This window comes from Kryptolebias marmoratus, linkage group LG17, assembly GCF_001649575.2.
Source record: "Kryptolebias marmoratus isolate JLee-2015 linkage group LG17, ASM164957v2, whole genome shotgun sequence".
Lineage (NCBI taxonomy): Eukaryota > Metazoa > Chordata > Actinopteri > Cyprinodontiformes > Rivulidae > Kryptolebias > Kryptolebias marmoratus.
The window spans coordinates 26,674,484-26,690,592 of record NC_051446.1 but is presented as its reverse complement, the minus strand read 5'-3'; the positions used below and the strand labels follow the sequence as shown (position 1 = coordinate 26,690,592).

The following is a 16,109-nucleotide window of genomic DNA, read 5'->3' as shown; positions in this document are numbered from 1 at the left end:
TGGATGAATAGATGGATGAATAGATGGATGAATAGATGGATGGATGGATGAATAGATGGATGAATAGATGGATGGATGGATGAATAGATGGATGGATGGATGAATAGATGGATGAATAGATGGATGGATGGATGAATAGATGGATGGATGGATAGATTTAACGCCTCTGCAGCAGCAGGATAATTTGTAAAAACACATTTTAATTTCCACTCAGAACAGTTAAAGCTCACAGACATGTACAGTATTTAAAATATTAACAGTGCATTATTAGAATAAATTACATCTTCTGCTCACACTCATGTATCAACAGAACATGAGAAGCTGAAGCAAACAGGTCAGATATTTCACAATATTAATACTTTTACTAAGATTTAATGGTACGACTTCAAACTGAACGTGTTTGAGTTCCTGGTCTCGGATGAAGCAGGAGTTTCTCCTTGGATCAGTAACAGCTCCTTGTTGCAGCTACATTTACAGTTTAATGTGAAACTGAGTGTTGATATTTGAGCTAAAAACAACATTCTGCTGGTTTTCCAACCAAATCATCATTGTGCTAAAAACCTGGAAAAGATCCCATATCTGGAATCATCTCCATCTAAATGCAGATCTGTGTTTGAGCAGCGTCCCAGCAGTTAATGTAATTATTCTTTTTCAGAATTTGAGTGTTTTATGGTAAGTTCTGTCATTCGTGAGAATTATTGCATCGTCTGTGCTGGTAAACAGTTCTGTATTCACTTCCCTTTAAACCAAAAACACATCATCTGAGCACCAAACTCAACAAGCTGAAGCATTCAGCTTCTGTTTGACACTTGTTAACCATTTAGATGTAAATAAAACATTTTAGTCCTCCAGGAGTTAGTCTGTCAGCTGGTCTGAGCTCAGGGCGTGGATGGTTCTGGTTGGACCTGCTCTGACGGTGCTGATCCGGCTGCAGCTCTGCTCACATCGCCGTGGTTATAAGCAACCATTGGTAAAGCGCTCAGCAGGGCCTTCTCCAGCTTCTGCTCCAGAGCGTCCAGCCGACGATCCATGTGCTCCTTCAGCCTCCTCTCCATCTCCTCCAGGCGGCGCTCCATGGCTGAGTCCAACTCCCTGCAGAGTGGAAGGAAAGCAAGAGAAAATACTCAAACCACCGGGTCGGGCTCGTTTTACAGCTGGCAGCTCGTGGGGCTGAAAGAGTTGCTGCTTCTTCAGAGCTGGATCAGGACAACAGATCCTGATCGTCATAAAGGGGGACCAGAGAGAGTCAGGGGTCACTTCTCCTCCTCCAGGGTGCTGGAGGAGAGGAGTCAAAGCAGCGGACCGGATCTTCACCTTCACAGAGTTCCTGAGAGGGAGGGGATGTATGACGGTCCGGTCCACACGTGTGTGGAGAACCAATCAGGGCGATTTCTCCTGGACCTGTTATCTTTGGAACTGGATGGATGGAGATAATTCCTGGAGTAACAGAGCTCTAAGGTAATAATGCAGCTTTAACACAAGTCTGAGTTTTCAGCAAACAGACAGAAACAAGATGCTTAAAAACAGTTCATAGAGAAAAGTGACAAAAGGAGTTTTAAGCTCAGTTTTTAAAAAAAAAGTCACATTTGACTAAAAAGCAACGATTATTAGTCATTACATCTATCATCATCAGAAAATAAAGACAGAATCATAAAATCTAAAAAAACTGAAAAGTTCTTTAAGGTTTGAGGTACTAATAACAACCTAAGAACAATAATTTTCTGGGATCTACCTTATTTAGCCGTTTCAGCTCGTATTTACTGACGAGCCGCTGAGCTGCGTTCGTCCCGTTGAAACGGAGTCAGAACCAGCTGATCCGTCAGCCCACGCTGCAGCTCGGCTCGGACAAAGAGCCTCTTTATTCAGCTGCGTCAGCGAGCAGGAAGTTTGGAAACGTTTCAGGGATTCACAGTGATGGTAAAAATAATCTTTGTTGTGTTGTTTTCAGCCTTCTCCCTCTAATAAACAAATCATTTCGTTCTTAGAAAAACCTACTTTCAGCCCACCACAGCTCTGAGGTCAGAGGTAAAACAGGAAGCATCAGCAGCATCCAAAACTGTTATTTATATATATTCTAGCAGAGGGGCTGCATGTCAGCTCCATTATTCTAACTTTAGGAAGGTGATATGAGCTTACGAGTGACGGTTTTAGTCATTTAAATCTAAACTGTTTTAGTTTTTTATGAGTACGGTTTAAATAAGTGCTGACCTGGCAAAGTTTCATCTGAATGAACCACAAGACTTCAGGAAACATGAGACAGATGTTTACCCACAATGCACAGCAACTGTCAGCACGGCGGTGGAGGGTTGATGGTTGGGGACCTGGGTTTGATGCATAAAGCCTCAGAAATTAAACAGACGTTCTGCCTTCAACCACTCACCACGTTCCGTTCCTCATCTTCTCCTTCTCTGCCGCCTCCTCAGCATCAGCCAGTCGCAGCTGCGTCACCTGACCACAAACACTTTGGAGCATGGGCAGAAGCTCGGGGCTCAGCGCCTGTTCGTGTCCCCGCCCCTTCAGGAAGTGTGACATCATCTCCTCCAGCTGGGCGTGGCTCATCGGACCGCCGTTCTCACTGCTCGCTGGAGGAGGAACGCAGACTTTACCCACACTGTCAGATAAAGTCTTTTAAAACCTCAGCTTGATGAGAAACTGAGACAGAACTACTGTGGGCTGACTGTACATGTTTAGAAAGATGCCTTTGGACCACAGGAAACTTTTCAGCTGCAGGAAGAAGGCAGAAAATTTCCCCCCAGAAAAAGACTACTTTAATACAGGGGTAGAACTCTTCAGAGTACCCAGAACCTTTAAGGCCGAGGTGTCCAGTCCTGGTCCTGGTCCTGGTCCTGGAGAACCTCCATCCTTCAGGTTTTAGATGTTTCCCTGCTTTGACACACCTGACCTGAATGACTGAGTGATGAACAGACTTCTGCAGGACCTGAAGACCTGCTGAGGAGCAGAGAAACATCTAGAACCTGCAGGATGGAGGTCCTCCAGGACCAGGACTGGACTCCACTGCTTTAAGGTGAGGCTGGTCCAGTTTACACAGTCTGTAATATCTAATCATTTCCTTGTTCAAATGCTTCCTGACCACCACAAACCTTAGACCTCAGTGGGTTTTCAGTGGAACACCTTCTGTTTGGTCAGAGTGACCAATTAAAGGCACGAAACATCATCCTCTTTTAAAGCAGCAGAGAGAGAAGTGATGGTACGTACATGTGTTATTAGAGCTGAGGTCGGACAGTGAAAAGTCTGGAGACAAGGAGCCCTCCGACATCCCTCCGCTCTGAGCTGCAGTCACGTCTGCAGGCCTGACGGGCTCCGGAGGCTAAAGACGGAAAATATACAGATTCTAAACACTTCTGATAATAATTGTGAATAAAAAAGCCCTTTGTAGCTGCTCAGAGGTTACTGTCAAACGTGTCGCTCAGAGATTTGTTGACTTATTTAAACGAGAATTAGACTCAAATATTACTGAGAGGGACTGGACCTTCAGCTTTCCACACTAATAATGACAATAATATTTAACTGGCTTTTACTTTGTACATTCTGAGAGTCTTAGCAAATGTAAACAGGACATTGTGAGAAACGCTTACTGTTTCACATTTTTAGTTGCTTTTTTACATTAACTCAATAAGTAACTGCACTTTGACTTATGTGGATGAGATTTTAGCATTTTAATTCCACTTTTGACAGTATGTCGATGCTGACATTTCTGAAGTGGTTTCCAGGTTTACAGAGCTGTGACACGGATGTTCATTTCAAAACCAAAACCTTCCACAGAAACTGAGACCTGAGGAGTAGCTGGTCATATTAAAGAAATAAAATTAAAACCACACCGAGGTCCTGATCCAGACTTTCCTGTGAGACTTCAAAGTGCATTTTTAGCATTATTAAATATAAATCTTTAATAATGTGATGGTTCAAGCTCAACAGAACAGCCGGTGGTTTGGATGTTTCCTCTCATTTATTCTCCAGTTTAAAACCATGTAAATGTTCAGTTTTACTGTCAGAGTGACTGTTTTATCAAATTTAGTAGCTTTCAGAGTGACTGCTGTAGAGATGCTGCTTCAGATCTTGTACCTGTCAGGGATTAAAACAAACAGAACTGATACCGTGGCGTCAGCGGGCTGAGGCAGATTTCTGAAGGCTGCTGCAGACGCTCCGACTCCTCCAGCCAGGGCAGAGAAAGCTCCACCGCCCATCAGGAGAGGCAGGAAACCCCCCAGAGAGCTCGTCTGGTTCTGGACAAACACATTCAGTCATTCAGGACGATTTAAAACAGCTGCCTGTTTACAGCTTGACCCATGATCCCACAGAATATATAAGTCTGTCAATAAAATACAAATAAGACAAGAGTTCAATAAAAAGGTTACAGCTTAGCAGGCAGGCTTGTTAAATACTCTGAGAAGAAATATCAGCTCCTTTGAAACCCTCACCCTCTGCTGGAACTGCACCATATCCATGAGATGTTGGGCTCCAGGAGACAAGCTTGTTCCCATCTCCTCGACCAGACTCTGAACCTGCTGCAGGTCTATGCCGGGTCCGCGGGCCGGACCGGGCTGCAGCTCCAGAAGGCCCACAATGACGCGACAAACCAGAACACTGTTTCTACCTCCCAGAGAGAGCAGCTGGGAGAGAAGCCAGAGAGGAGAGAAAAGTAAGACCCAAATCAGACAGCCTGTAAATATTCACGTTCCTGTAGTCTCACCTTCACCTGACAGGCTGAGGAGGGGCGCTCAAGGATCAGCTGCTTCCTGTAGAAAGGACCTCTGTCTGCACTGTGAGCCACGAGAAAAAAACACCAAACATCTAAAAACAACTTGGTATTTTTATGCAGCTCTCATGTTATTAACCAGGAGTGTCTGTACAAACATGTAAGCTGCTCAGGCGGTCTGTTTGGATACCTGTCTGACTGGATGCTGTCGTCCTTTGTGCCCCGTACGGTCCCGCAGTACTCTTCCTGCTGGTCGTACACCTCCATGGTGCGAGCCTCACTGATAACCAGCAGCCGGCTGAAGGCAGCGGAGGAGCTGCAGCTCAGAGTGAGGACGCAGGGCGATCCTTCCTCCACCTGCTCCAGCAGAACCGGGCCGACCCTACAGAGGATTAAAACACCCTTAGCTTCAGTCATAATTCATCTTTGCCTCCTCTGATGGTAGAAACATGTTTACCCACTTTTCCCTGACAGACTGACTGAGATCCTCTTCTTCATCAATGTTTTTGTTGCTGAGATGAACAGGGAGCAGGACGTCTGCCAGGCAACATCCCTGAGGCTGACAGAGCCAAGCAGCTCCGCTTTTCACACTGATGTCCACCATGGTGCTGAAGATGGGCCCGAAACCTTCAAGGCAACAAAACACAAGCAGGACAACTGAGGAGCAGGACGACAATCAGAAAGAAGCACCGTTAGATATTAATTTAAGACATGCTGGGATTTCTTTGGTTCTGGTTTATTGTGTTTGTATGAGGAAGACCGCTGAAGACACAAGATGTACGGCTTTAAAGCTGTTTAGATTAAAAACTCAAGAGTATTTAAAATCTCTACACCTTTAAAATGTTACATTTTTATCAGTTTGTTGAATATCAATCTTGTTTTTATATTCTAGGTGTTTCAAAGTTACTGTATCTCACTTTATATTTGAGTTACTTGTTTCAACAAATTACCACAATTCTCCAATCAGGGAAATAAAGTTAAGTGACAAACTAAAATAATGTCTTTTTAGAACTTAAATTCCTTTTTGATTCTTTCTAATATCTCAGACATAAATTATATCTCAGCTACAAATAAGGATGTATTTCATTATTACTGTTATTGTGAGAAATAATCTAATTAAAAAGGTGGTTTATATTTATATTGAAAGAAAAGGCTTCTTTAAAAAGTCCAAAATAAGAAAATAACACGTTGTGTTGTCACACTACAACACATACTCCACAGCTGATTGATGTTTAAGTATTTTGAGGTTTACATCCTGTTTTAACTTAGTAAATAAAACCAGATGTGAACTAAATCTTTTCTAAAGCCATTCTCCGAATGTTAGCTTGCTAACGTGAAACATTAGTTATTTTTTTATTTTTACCGTCAAACTGCGTCAGTTTTAACCGTCAACCGGCTTCTCTCGGTGTTTTCTTCACCTCATGTCTCCACAGGGCTTTAAAAATGTCACAAAACCAAAGTTTCAGACAGAAATGATAAAAAAAAACAGTGGATTTTAGTCCTGGATGATCTGAAGCAGCGGTGACAGCAGCACGCGACGGCGTTTCGGTCTGACGTCATCAAACGGCGACTCGTTTCAGCTCCGCGAAACATTTATTTTATTTCGGTGAGAAAACGCTTTTATTTTTATCTAAACGACTAATTTACAGAGTGACGTTTCACCGAAAATATAAGTATTTTGTGTAAAAGCAGCCTTTGGTAGTGAAGCTGTAATTTATTGGTTACAAAGTGTTTCGTTTTTAATAATTAGCAGCTTTGATGGTTACAGTCTTGCACAAATGTTTTATATTTTAGCAAGAAATATAAACTATTATAACTCAGAATTTATTTTAAAAGACTGCCCTGTTAGCTAAGATAGATGGCCTCTGGTCAGCAATACACAGACTGTACTGTGCATAAGTTTTGGTCCAGTCCTCATATTTTCCTCACAAGCAGCCAGACTTTCCTGTAAACTTAAAATGTTCTTTATTAGGAGTTCTCCAGGCTTTTTAAAAGCCAACTCACTTTTACCTTTCTGTGGGCACTTTGTTACAAACAGCTTGTTGTAAATACATGTTTCTGTGTGTGTGCACAGTTAACAGTTTGAGAGAAATAAATTAGTATTTTTTTAACAAACAAAAAGCTGAATGATGTTAATGGGTGGGAGAGGTCAGAGCTTAAAGTTTTACATTGAGAACATGATGAGTTTTGTATCCTGTGCTTTCACATTCTTCTTGTTATTGGTATTTGGTGCATTAGGAGCTGATAGGTCAGAACTAACCTGAGCTGTTTTTAAAGCAGGTGATGGACTTCACAGAGTGCTACGCAGACACGGTGTCCAGTGCAGCTGCTGCAGCTCGGTCCGGCTGCAGAAGGCAGGTCAGGAGGCTGATTGAGAGCGGCTGCAGCCTGGACGCTCGAGACAACCGGGGCTGGAACGCTCTGCACGAGGCGGCAGCAGCTGGCAGTAAGGGCTGCGTGCAGCAAATATTATCTGCCGTGGCTGCTAGGAAAGGTAGGCAGCTTTGTCTTTGTTTAATGCTGCAAGGATGTTTGCACAAACGTGTTCGAAGTAATTAAAAACTCTGGGTACCTCAGTGTTGTGTGCAAATGTTGTAGACCTCAAAACTCTAGTGTCTGAAGGAGATTTTATTTCAGGCTTAAAGATGCAGCTAAATACCCTGTTTGAAGCTCTGCAAACAGCCTTTATTTTAAAAGTCTCTGATTTGTTTGGTCAGAATATTCAGAATAAATCAAACTAATGTTTCAGTTTACACTAAATCTGATTTATGTACAACACCCCAAAAACACAAGACTCCAAATAAAATTAACAGATTTTTTGCTTTTCCACCACCAAGAGATGCTGTAGTCAAAATGATAATTAATGCAATAAAGTTCCTGCTTCAGATTAAAGTTTTATTACTCTCAGACATCTCAGCTTTAACATAACCTAACCATCGATTTGTAACTTTGAAGCTTTTTATTTTTTTTTTAAGAATTAAGTGTCAGAATTGTTGTGAAAGATTTCAGGTTATATAAATCCTTTTTTCAGCTCAGATTCTAACCTTCTCCAGGTGCAGCACATTTCTCCAGATGTGGGGATTATGTGAACTCTTTAACTCACGAGGGGGAATCTGCGTGTTACCTGGCGGCGCAGCGAGGACACCTGTCCGTGGTCCGACTCCTCCTGAAAGCACATGCCAACATCAACCAGCTGACTAATGACTTGTCCTGTCCTCTGTACGCAGGTAGAACATTCACACACAGCTCGGTGTTAACATCATCCAAATGAGTTTCTTACTTTGGATCATAAAGATAAAACTTGTTCTGCACCAGCTGTAGATAACGGACACCAGGATGTTGTTAAGCTGTTGGTCAGCAGAGGAGCAGAGGTGGACAGAACTCACACAGCTTCCTGTTGGACCTGCCTTCATCAGGCTGTTTACAAGGTTAATGATCAGATTAACTCAAAGTAACCATCACTGCTCTCTGCGAGCTGTTTCAGAGCTGATGATAAATGTGTTTCCCTTCCTCAGGGTCACAGTGACATTGTGCACATTCTTGTTAATGTTTGCAACCTGGAAGCGCACGATGACCACAAGATCTCCCCTCTGTTTGTGGCTGCACAGTACGGACAGAGGGAGTGCCTCCAGATCCTCATTAATGCTGGTAGATCTTTCATTTATGCAGTGTCCTCTGTGTCTGTGCAGTTTGTGTGCAGTCACAGTTAGGTGTGTCCGTGTAGCAGAGTTATTAGCTGGTTTTCAGCTCTGACGGAAATCAACTTGTTCAGATAAAATACCATCAATTAAAGACAACAACTAACGGCAACTTTAGCTTTAAAGAGATCTCAACTGAACTAATAGGGGAATAAATTCAATTTAAAGAAAATAGTTGATGGAAAGTAAAGCTCTTCTTTGACTCAGATGAGAAAAACTAACTTTAACAGGATTTAAAAATAAAAGCTGAATTAAAACATAGACCATGTCAGTGTTCTGTGTCTTAAAGCTGCAGTAAGAAGACTCCTGTTGACTGTTTTTCCTCTTCAGGAGCTTGTGTGAACACCCAGGCAGCTGATCTGGCCACGCCGCTGCTGATCGCCTCTCAGGAAGGACACCAGGCCTGTGTGGATCTGCTGTTGGACCACGGAGCCGATCCGAACATGGCCTGCAGTCACGAGTGGCCCCAGCTTCCTGTTCACGCTGCAGCCGAGTTTGGACACCTCGGGTTTGTTTCATATCACTGTGATCCCATATCATGATACTTACCTCAAATTCCAGAAAACCATGGATAGTTTTTGTTTTGTGTTTAAACCTATAAATGTGAGGTTCTTGCAGCATTTGTACCCATTTAGTTGATTGTAACCGTTGTGTATTCTGTAATCCAGGATCCTCAGGAGGCTGATCGACGTCACCAATCGAACGTGTGACCGCAGCGGCGGCATGGTGAGTCCGCTGTACGTGGCCATCCACAGCCATCAGACCGGCAGTATCCAGCTGCTCCTGGAGGAGGGATACAGTCCAGATGCTCAGGACTGCACACAAACTCTGAGCTTCTGCTCTCCGCTCTCCTTGGCTTTATTTCATACGGACAACAAAAACTCGTGCAGGTGGGTGGGCTGATTCCACCCTCCCAAACACATTCAACAGAAGATTTACAGAGTAATAAAAGACATTCCCCAGATATTGAGCTAAAGTTTGGTGTGGTAGTAGCTGAGAGTCACCTTCAACACTCAGTCTGAGTGCTAACAGATCATGTTGTCACATGATCTCTTGACATGCAAGGCGGCGGGCGATATGCATTCCTTCAAGAAAGGCTTCTTTCATTAAGCTCTGGTTTGGAAAATATTACTTTTTGTGTCTGAAACACAAACTTACTAGAATAAAAATGTATGTTTTTTTTATGACTGTACCTTTTTCTTCAGTGGAACAACAAACAAACCCCTGCAGTCTGAAACGGATCCTTTTTTCTGTTTTTTCTCAGAGAATCACTGAAGCTGCTGCTTGCTGCAGGAGCCACTTTAGGTGCAGAAGAATGGACCTATGCCTTGGCCACAGACAGAACAGACCTGCTGGATCTGGTTCTGGAGCACAGGTGGATCTCTCGACCAGAGACGTTCACCACAGACTGTTCTTCATCTCGTCCTCCTCAGGAGAAGATGGTGTTCCAGCTGCAGGAACTGAGGGAGCTGGTCTGTGTGGCTCTAAGCCACGTATCGTTTGCTTCCTGTTGGCTTCCTGTTCTCCTGAGGGCCGGACTGGATCCATCTTTACTGCTTCACCCTCACATGTAGGCACGTAATAAGTCCACTCAGTCTTACGTTGACCTCACTGAGGTGTTAACAGTGTCCTCTGCTCTGTCCAGGCTGGAAACGGCAGACAGCGACGTGTTGAACTCCCTGCTTCAGTTTGTAAACTGGTCCACTCTGTCTCCTGCTTTGAAGCTTATTCTGGAACGCAGGCGGGCTGAGAAGACCTGGGATCCGTGCACAGATTTTGGTACAAACATTCACTACAGTTTTTATTTTACTTGTGTGTTATTAATGCTGACTCAGCACATTGTCCTGGACTCTACTTCAGCTTTTTAAGCCATTCAGGCATCAAAACGTTTAGTTGTTCAGGACATTACAGCTAATACTTTTGGTTCTGGTGACTTTTATACCTTTTGAATTATTTAACCTTGTTTTTTTATAGAAATACATTGAGATCTCTTCAGATCTTTGAGAAATGTTGTTCTCTTTGAAATCTACTTCCGTATTTCTGCTGGTTGTAGCTTTTGTTTTGATTGTTTTAACTTTAGCAGTTGAGTTTCAGCTTCTTCAACAACGTTCATTCAGCATTCACACTGTATTTTTGCAGAAAATCTTTTTTTTTTTTCTGTGTTAAACTTAAACCAATCTCTCTGCAGATTCGGTTCCTCGTCTGTCCCACATCTGCCGGCTGAAGATCAGAGAAGTTTTGGGACCAGATCTGCTAATGAGGACCAACGTGGTCCAGCAGCTGCCTGTTCCCTCCCTTCTTCATGATTTCCTTAAATTCAGAGACATTCAGGAGCCTTCCTACGTGCACCCACCACCGTCACCTGTTATAAATCGAGTTCAGAGATACCGGAGCGCGCACCAACACCGACACGTTCTGTAGCTTCATCAGGGTTCCTCCGGCGTTGGTTTAAAGATCACCTGTGGTTTCTGCATTGACCTGCAGCTTCAGGTTAAACACACAGATTGAGATGTTTACTCAGAATCCTACAGGATTTTAATCCATCATATGGGAACATTTTATTTCATGATTTAATGAAATAAAACACTTTAAAGTTCAGAATTTGTTTGTTTTTAAAGTCATATGAATGAAAAATAAAGGTTATGATTTAGGATGACAGGAATTTCAAAATTATTTTAAGGTTCTTTGTAAATTAACATTTTTGCTCATTTAAGTTTTTATTAACTTATTTTATTTAAAGTTTGCAAATATAATTTATGTTGATGAACAAGTTGTAATAAGTTTATTTTATTTTATTTTATTTATTTTTTTATTTTATTATATTATATTTTATTTTATTTTATTTCAAACATGTCCGGTTTCATGCGTTTGTGTATATTTCCTTTCTTTGCTGTGATTGGAGGAAAAAGCCATTTGCGTTGATTCTGATTGGCGCAAACGTTTGTCAATCAACGCCGAGGGCAGTTCTGATTGGTGGACGTGGAGTTTTGTGGGAACTGTAGTTGAACAGCAAGAAGTAGCGACGTCAGAAACGAGCTTGTTTTCTGGCGTTTGCGTGATATAAAATAATATTTTAAATACAAAGTGGTTCAGTCAGCAGTTGAAGAAGGATATGCCTTAATGTATTTCATACGTGAGTATGTTAAATCTCGTTTTTGTCCTCAAAAAGCACATATTTTATTCTGAAATAAGGGCTGTGTTGTTGTAGCTTGTTAGCTTCGCTCGTGTTGCCATTCAGCCTTTAGCTCCTGAAGACAAACATTTCATTTCTAGCTGTCGCTTTGGAAAACAATCTGTTAGCTACAGTTAATGTAATTCAATTAGCCTGAAAATAACAGAAAGCTTCTATAACTTAAATACTCGTGAGCGTCATTACCAAATGTTAGGCTAATTCATTGCTAACACAGCTAGCCGTCTATGTTAGCTGTTTAAATGAGATTCGTCTGGTTTCTGGTTAAAATCTTTATAATAAAGCCACCCTGTCTTTAAACTGTTAAAAACTGCAGCTTTTATGCAGACTGCGTTTCTGTCATTCACGTTACTGATAGAAAATTAGTCAACTCAATCATTAAATCAGTTAAATTTATTCTGTAAATGATAATAATCGTCTGTATCTTCATCCTGGAGTCAGTGATCTTGGTCTCCAGTTCTCCAGACTTTCTGAAGGTCTTTCAGAGGTTTGTTTTTAGGCTTTGGCTGCTTTTACAGTCGGTTTCAGTCCTTGTGCCTGAATATTTATAGAAGTTTGACCTCTGACCTTTGAACCCATGAAAACAAACAACCTAAACTGATTCAAAATGGATCAGAAAAGAAAGATCTCCCAGGGTTTCCTTTAAAGAAAAGACTTCCTGATTTATTTCCTTATTTTAGGTTAATAAACACTCTGCATGTTGTCTTATTGTCAGCTCTAAGAAAAGTGCTGAAAATATTATAAAACAGGATGAATCCAGTGAGGAAGCTGACTCAGTCCTTTATAATGTTTGTTGTTGTGAACAGAGGGCTTCTGTTGTGTTTTTATTAGATTTTAAGCTTCTTAGAGACACCAAACCAGCATCATAGCTTCTGTGCAATAAAAACTGTCCTGTGGAGTTTCTGCAGCTTCTTCTGCCCACAGTTCAGCAGCTTTAGTGATGATTGATCCTTTTTATAAGTCAACAGAAGAGGCAGGGAAACAGTGTGACAGACCAAAATAACAAGGATGTGGGCGGGCTCAGGACTGAAGCCTTCAGGTAACGAGAACATCCTGCTTGATTTAAGGTGGAATCTTTCTCATATATCTGTTTTTAGTGACTGGTCATGTTTCACAAGCTTTTAAGGTTTCTCTGGTTAAATATTTACTTTAAAAACATTGTCCTGATCCAGGAATGTTAGAGCTTGATCTTAAAAGAAAATAGTTGTAAAACAGCCATGGAGGTCCACAGGGTTCTGTGCTCAGATCAGTCCTTTTCATTTTACACTGTTCTTTATTTTCTGTGAAGTGCCTGATCAGACTTTTATTGTGAAATGATTCAACATCAATAAGCTGAATGAAACGGGTGAACAGCAGTAAAACCTTCCATCCAGCTGCAACAGAGTCAGCAGAGGAAGGAACGGTCTAAGGTTTGTTTTTATTTCTGCAGCCTGGGTTAGTTAAAATACAGATTAGACTTGGTTCTGTCCTTGCACTTTCTTTCCCAGCACTGAAAAGTGTTTTTCCCCCCTAAATATAATCTTTTCTTGATGCTGCGGTCTAATCCAAGGTTTCAAACGCTCGGCTCTTTGTGTGCGTTTTCCTGCAGCTGAGGCCAGCCTTAGCGAGACGACCTCCCGTCCGTACGTCGTCCAGATGAGGAACACCGGCGGCATGCAGCTGATGTTCAGAAGACATCCTGGAGTCTGGACCCAGACCAGAAGCCTCCTCTACAAGAACCTGCTCATCAAATGGAGAACCAAGCAGCAGAGCCTCCAGGTCTGCTCTTTCAACCTTCACAGTGTATTTTAGATTTCACAGACTTATTTGAGGAAGTTAAATGTTTTGTTTGAAACATGGAGCAATGATCTGATTTGTATTAAAAGCATTCCTTGAAGGAATGCATATCGCCCGCCACCTTTCCTGTCGGAGCTTTAGGCTCGGATCCTCTGATGTTGAGACTGGATGGAGCAGCGGCCATGTTGGTTAAACCTCGAAAACGTTAGGAAGGATCTCGAGCAATATTATGTGTTGAGAATGACTCTCAGCTACTACCACATCAGATTTTAGCTGAATATCTGTGTGACTGACTGAGTTACAGCCATTAGCTGTGGTGGCCATCTTTAACTGTATTAACCCTGAAAGGTAAACTGTTTTAAATGTCCATCCAATAATTATTTTCTGAAAATTTTGTTGGAATCCTCCACTAATTCAGTGAAATATTTTGCTAACTTTGTGTGAGCTGAGAGTTCAGTTTAACTCTTGAAGAAATAAGATGCCTCTCAGGATATCAAGGCTGTTGTCAGAAGATAATAACTTCAGGGTCACTTACACAGAACACTGTAACATTTAAAGCTCATTTTATAGACTGAATCTTTTATTTACTTTTAAAGTTTGAAATGGTTTGGTAACGAGTTATTTAGTTTGTCGTTTCTACCCCCGGCAGAGCTCTGAGATCCTCAGATGGTCTTAAATAATTTAAGCTGTGAGAGAATCGAGTTTTTGTCGTGGCCCAACCTGCTCCTTGATATTCTTCTCCTCCTTTTAAAGGAAATCTTTTTGACAAACAGAAGAGTGTTTTGTGTAACTGGTTGAATGATAAAGAAATAAATTTAGACTTTAATGACTCATCGATGGTTTCTAAAATGTTTCCACAGCTTTTAATTTTAGCAGATTTATGACGGGTTCCTCCTGTGTTTGTTCAGGAACTGATCCTCCCCTTGCTGCTCCTGGCTCTCCTGATTCTCATCAGCATCCTGAATCCTCATGTCAGTCATGAAGGCATCAACACGGTGAAGCTGCAGAGTGACTTCCACTTCCAGAACATCAAGGGTCTGGGCTACATGCCCATCACCAACATCACCACGCACATCATGGAGGAGGTGGCCCAGGAGATCAGTAAGTCTGCCTGCAGGTTCACGGTGCTTGTGTGTCGGAGGACAGGAGAGGCTGAAACTCTTGGATCTTTGCAGACATGCAGAACCGTCTGGATCTGTTTTCCAGCGAGGAGGATCTGGAGAACGCCAGCCTCTATGAGCCCTCCAACTACATCGGCGTGGTGTTCACGGACGGCTCTGCCACGTCGTACAAACTGCGCTTTCCGTACAACAAGCTGCCCCTGCCCAGTGATTACATCGAGTCTGTTGGTAAAAACTCATCTTCTATCAGTCGCTGTGAATTTATGTTGATGAAACAAAAGAGAGGAAGGATTTAACCATCATTCAGAAATAATTTCACGTTACAATCAGCAGCTTCAGACCCTTTCAGAGATGAATCAGTGAGGCTGTTCCTCACCTCAGATCTGTGGACAAATAAAGGATAAAAGAAATGATCGCAGGTTTAAAAACTTTGACACAACATCTGAGAGGCGTGAGTTTATGAAACATATTCAGATCAACAGAATTTCCTCATCAAGGTGATAACAAGCAGAATCATTTAGGTTTTAACCTCAGCAGAGTGCAGCTTGTCTTATAATAGTTAACCTGCTGGTCTATAATCAGGAGCACAAGAAAAGAGACTGTGAAGTAGGGTGAAACTGACTCGTTTCAGCCATGTTTTCTGATTTGTTGGCTCTCTCCTTGTTCTCGTCCAGCCAGCTGTTACAGCAGCTTGGTGAACTGCAGAGCTGCTAACTACTGGTTCTCTGGTTTCACCCGCCTCCAGTCTCTGATCGACGCAGCCATCATCCAGGTGAGACTTCTATAAGGTGTAGCACCGTTATCTTTTTCAGGTAAACCTCTAATCTTTAAGCTCTGAGACACCAAGAGTTTCACAGTCTGAGTGAAATTCATGTTCTGTGTGCAGATGCAGACCAGACGCTCGGTGTGGAGCGAGCTGAACCTGAACGTTGTCATGATGGGCCAGCCGGGCTCGGTGGAGGTGCACAAGTTCCCCCATGCACTCATCTCCATCTACCTGGTCCTGGCCTTCACGCCGTTCGTCACCTTCCTCATCGTCAACGTGGCCGCTGAGAAGGAGCACCGCCTCAAAGACACCATGACCATGATGGGGCTTTACGACACGGCCTTCTGGTGAGGAGTCAAAGGTTTCTGAGGTGAAAGAATCTGCGTCCAGCTGAGTGGCAGGTCTGTAAGTTCAGGTGTTCTCCTGCAGGTTGTCATGGGGGCTTCTGTACGCTGCTCTGGTGACCGCCATGTCCGTCCTGATGGCCATCATTGCCACGCTCACAGCTCTGTTCCCCAACAGCAACTTCTTCGTCATCTTTTCCCTCATCTTCCTCTACGGGATCTCCTCTGTGAGTACATCTGCCTGACATCTTTAAAAACCTGAAACCAGATCAAAGTTTTCTAGAACAAACAAGACCTTTTAAACTGTTTGGAGCTCTAAACCCGGTCCTGATGGAGCTCTAAACCCGGTCCTGTTGGAGCTCTAAACCCGGTCCTGTTGGAGCTCTAAACCCGGTCCTGATGGAGCTCTAAACCCGGTCCTGTTGGACCTCCAACCCGGTCCTGTTAGGAGCTCTAAACCCGGTCCTGTTTGAAGCTCTAAACCTGGTCCTGTTAGG

The 16,109-nt window shown here is 42.7% G+C and overlaps 3 protein-coding genes across 6 annotated transcripts in view; 2 read left to right on the top strand and 1 right to left on the bottom strand.

The window, feature by feature from the left end:
- Nucleotides 1-180: 180 nt before the first annotated feature.
- Nucleotides 181-6,217, bottom strand: lg17h10orf88 (linkage group 17 C10orf88 homolog). The gene is made up of 9 exons (XM_017440037.3): nucleotides 6,081-6,217; nucleotides 5,179-5,344; nucleotides 4,908-5,099; nucleotides 4,712-4,781; nucleotides 4,440-4,631; nucleotides 4,116-4,244; nucleotides 3,217-3,328; nucleotides 2,381-2,582; nucleotides 181-1,092 (listed from the first exon to the last, which is right to left on the bottom strand). Exons 2-9 carry the CDS (start codon nucleotides 5,319-5,321, stop codon nucleotides 879-881), a joined length of 1,254 nt encoding a protein of 417 aa, XP_017295526.1. The 5' UTR covers nucleotides 5,322-5,344; nucleotides 6,081-6,217; the 3' UTR covers nucleotides 181-878.
- Nucleotides 6,218-6,226: 9 nt separating this feature from the next.
- Nucleotides 6,227-11,071, top strand: asb3 (ankyrin repeat and SOCS box containing 3). Of its 2 annotated transcripts, none has more exons than XM_017440034.3 (10): nucleotides 6,227-6,323; nucleotides 6,995-7,211; nucleotides 7,771-7,944; nucleotides 8,033-8,145; nucleotides 8,233-8,365; nucleotides 8,746-8,923; nucleotides 9,084-9,305; nucleotides 9,680-9,985; nucleotides 10,061-10,194; nucleotides 10,604-11,071. In XM_017440034.3, the coding sequence occupies exons 2-10, from the start codon at nucleotides 7,001-7,003 to the stop codon at nucleotides 10,834-10,836; spliced, it is 1,704 nt and encodes a 567-aa protein (XP_017295523.1). In that variant the 5' UTR covers nucleotides 6,227-6,323; nucleotides 6,995-7,000; the 3' UTR covers nucleotides 10,837-11,071. The 2 variants fall into 2 exon arrangements, with proteins under 2 accessions (XP_017295523.1, XP_017295524.1); XM_017440035.3 differs by having other exon boundaries at nucleotides 6,246-6,323; nucleotides 6,998-7,211.
- Nucleotides 11,072-11,396: 325 nt separating this feature from the next.
- abca5 (ATP-binding cassette, sub-family A (ABC1), member 5) overlaps nucleotides 11,397-16,109 on the top strand; it is a 36,036-nt gene continuing 31,323 nt past the window's right edge. For 2 of the 3 annotated variants that reach the window (XM_017440043.3, XM_017440041.3), the window contains exons 1-7: nucleotides 11,397-11,548; nucleotides 13,194-13,363; nucleotides 14,290-14,482; nucleotides 14,557-14,730; nucleotides 15,177-15,274; nucleotides 15,389-15,615; nucleotides 15,698-15,839. In XM_017440043.3, coding sequence (XP_017295532.1) covers nucleotides 11,536-11,548; nucleotides 13,194-13,363; nucleotides 14,290-14,482; nucleotides 14,557-14,730; nucleotides 15,177-15,274; nucleotides 15,389-15,615; nucleotides 15,698-15,839 — 1,017 coding nt within the window. In that variant the 5' untranslated portion in view covers nucleotides 11,397-11,535. Of the gene's footprint in view, nucleotides 11,549-13,193; nucleotides 13,364-14,289; nucleotides 14,483-14,556; nucleotides 14,731-15,176; nucleotides 15,315-15,388; nucleotides 15,616-15,697; nucleotides 15,840-16,109 lie in introns of those variants that run through there. The other variant, XM_017440046.3, reaches the window with a different exon arrangement.

Coding starts and splice junctions, on each gene's coding strand:
- lg17h10orf88 (XM_017440037.3), bottom strand. CDS start 5,321: ATGGTGGACATCAGTGTGAAAAGCGGAGCTGCTTGGCTCTGTCAGCCT. Junction 3,329..4,115: donor CTCAGCCCGCTGACGCCACG/GTATCAGTTCTG, acceptor TTCCGTCTTTAG/CCTCCGGAGCCCGTCAGGCC. Junction 2,583..3,216: donor CCTCAGCTCTAATAACACAT/GTACGTACCATC, acceptor TTCCTCCTCCAG/CGAGCAGTGAGAACGGCGGT.
- asb3 (XM_017440034.3), top strand. CDS start 7,001: ATGGACTTCACAGAGTGCTACGCAGACACGGTGTCCAGTGCAGCTGCT. Junction 8,146..8,232: donor TTCATCAGGCTGTTTACAAG/GTTAATGATCAG, acceptor TCCCTTCCTCAG/GGTCACAGTGACATTGTGCA. Junction 8,924..9,083: donor GCCGAGTTTGGACACCTCGG/GTTTGTTTCATA, acceptor TCTGTAATCCAG/GATCCTCAGGAGGCTGATCG.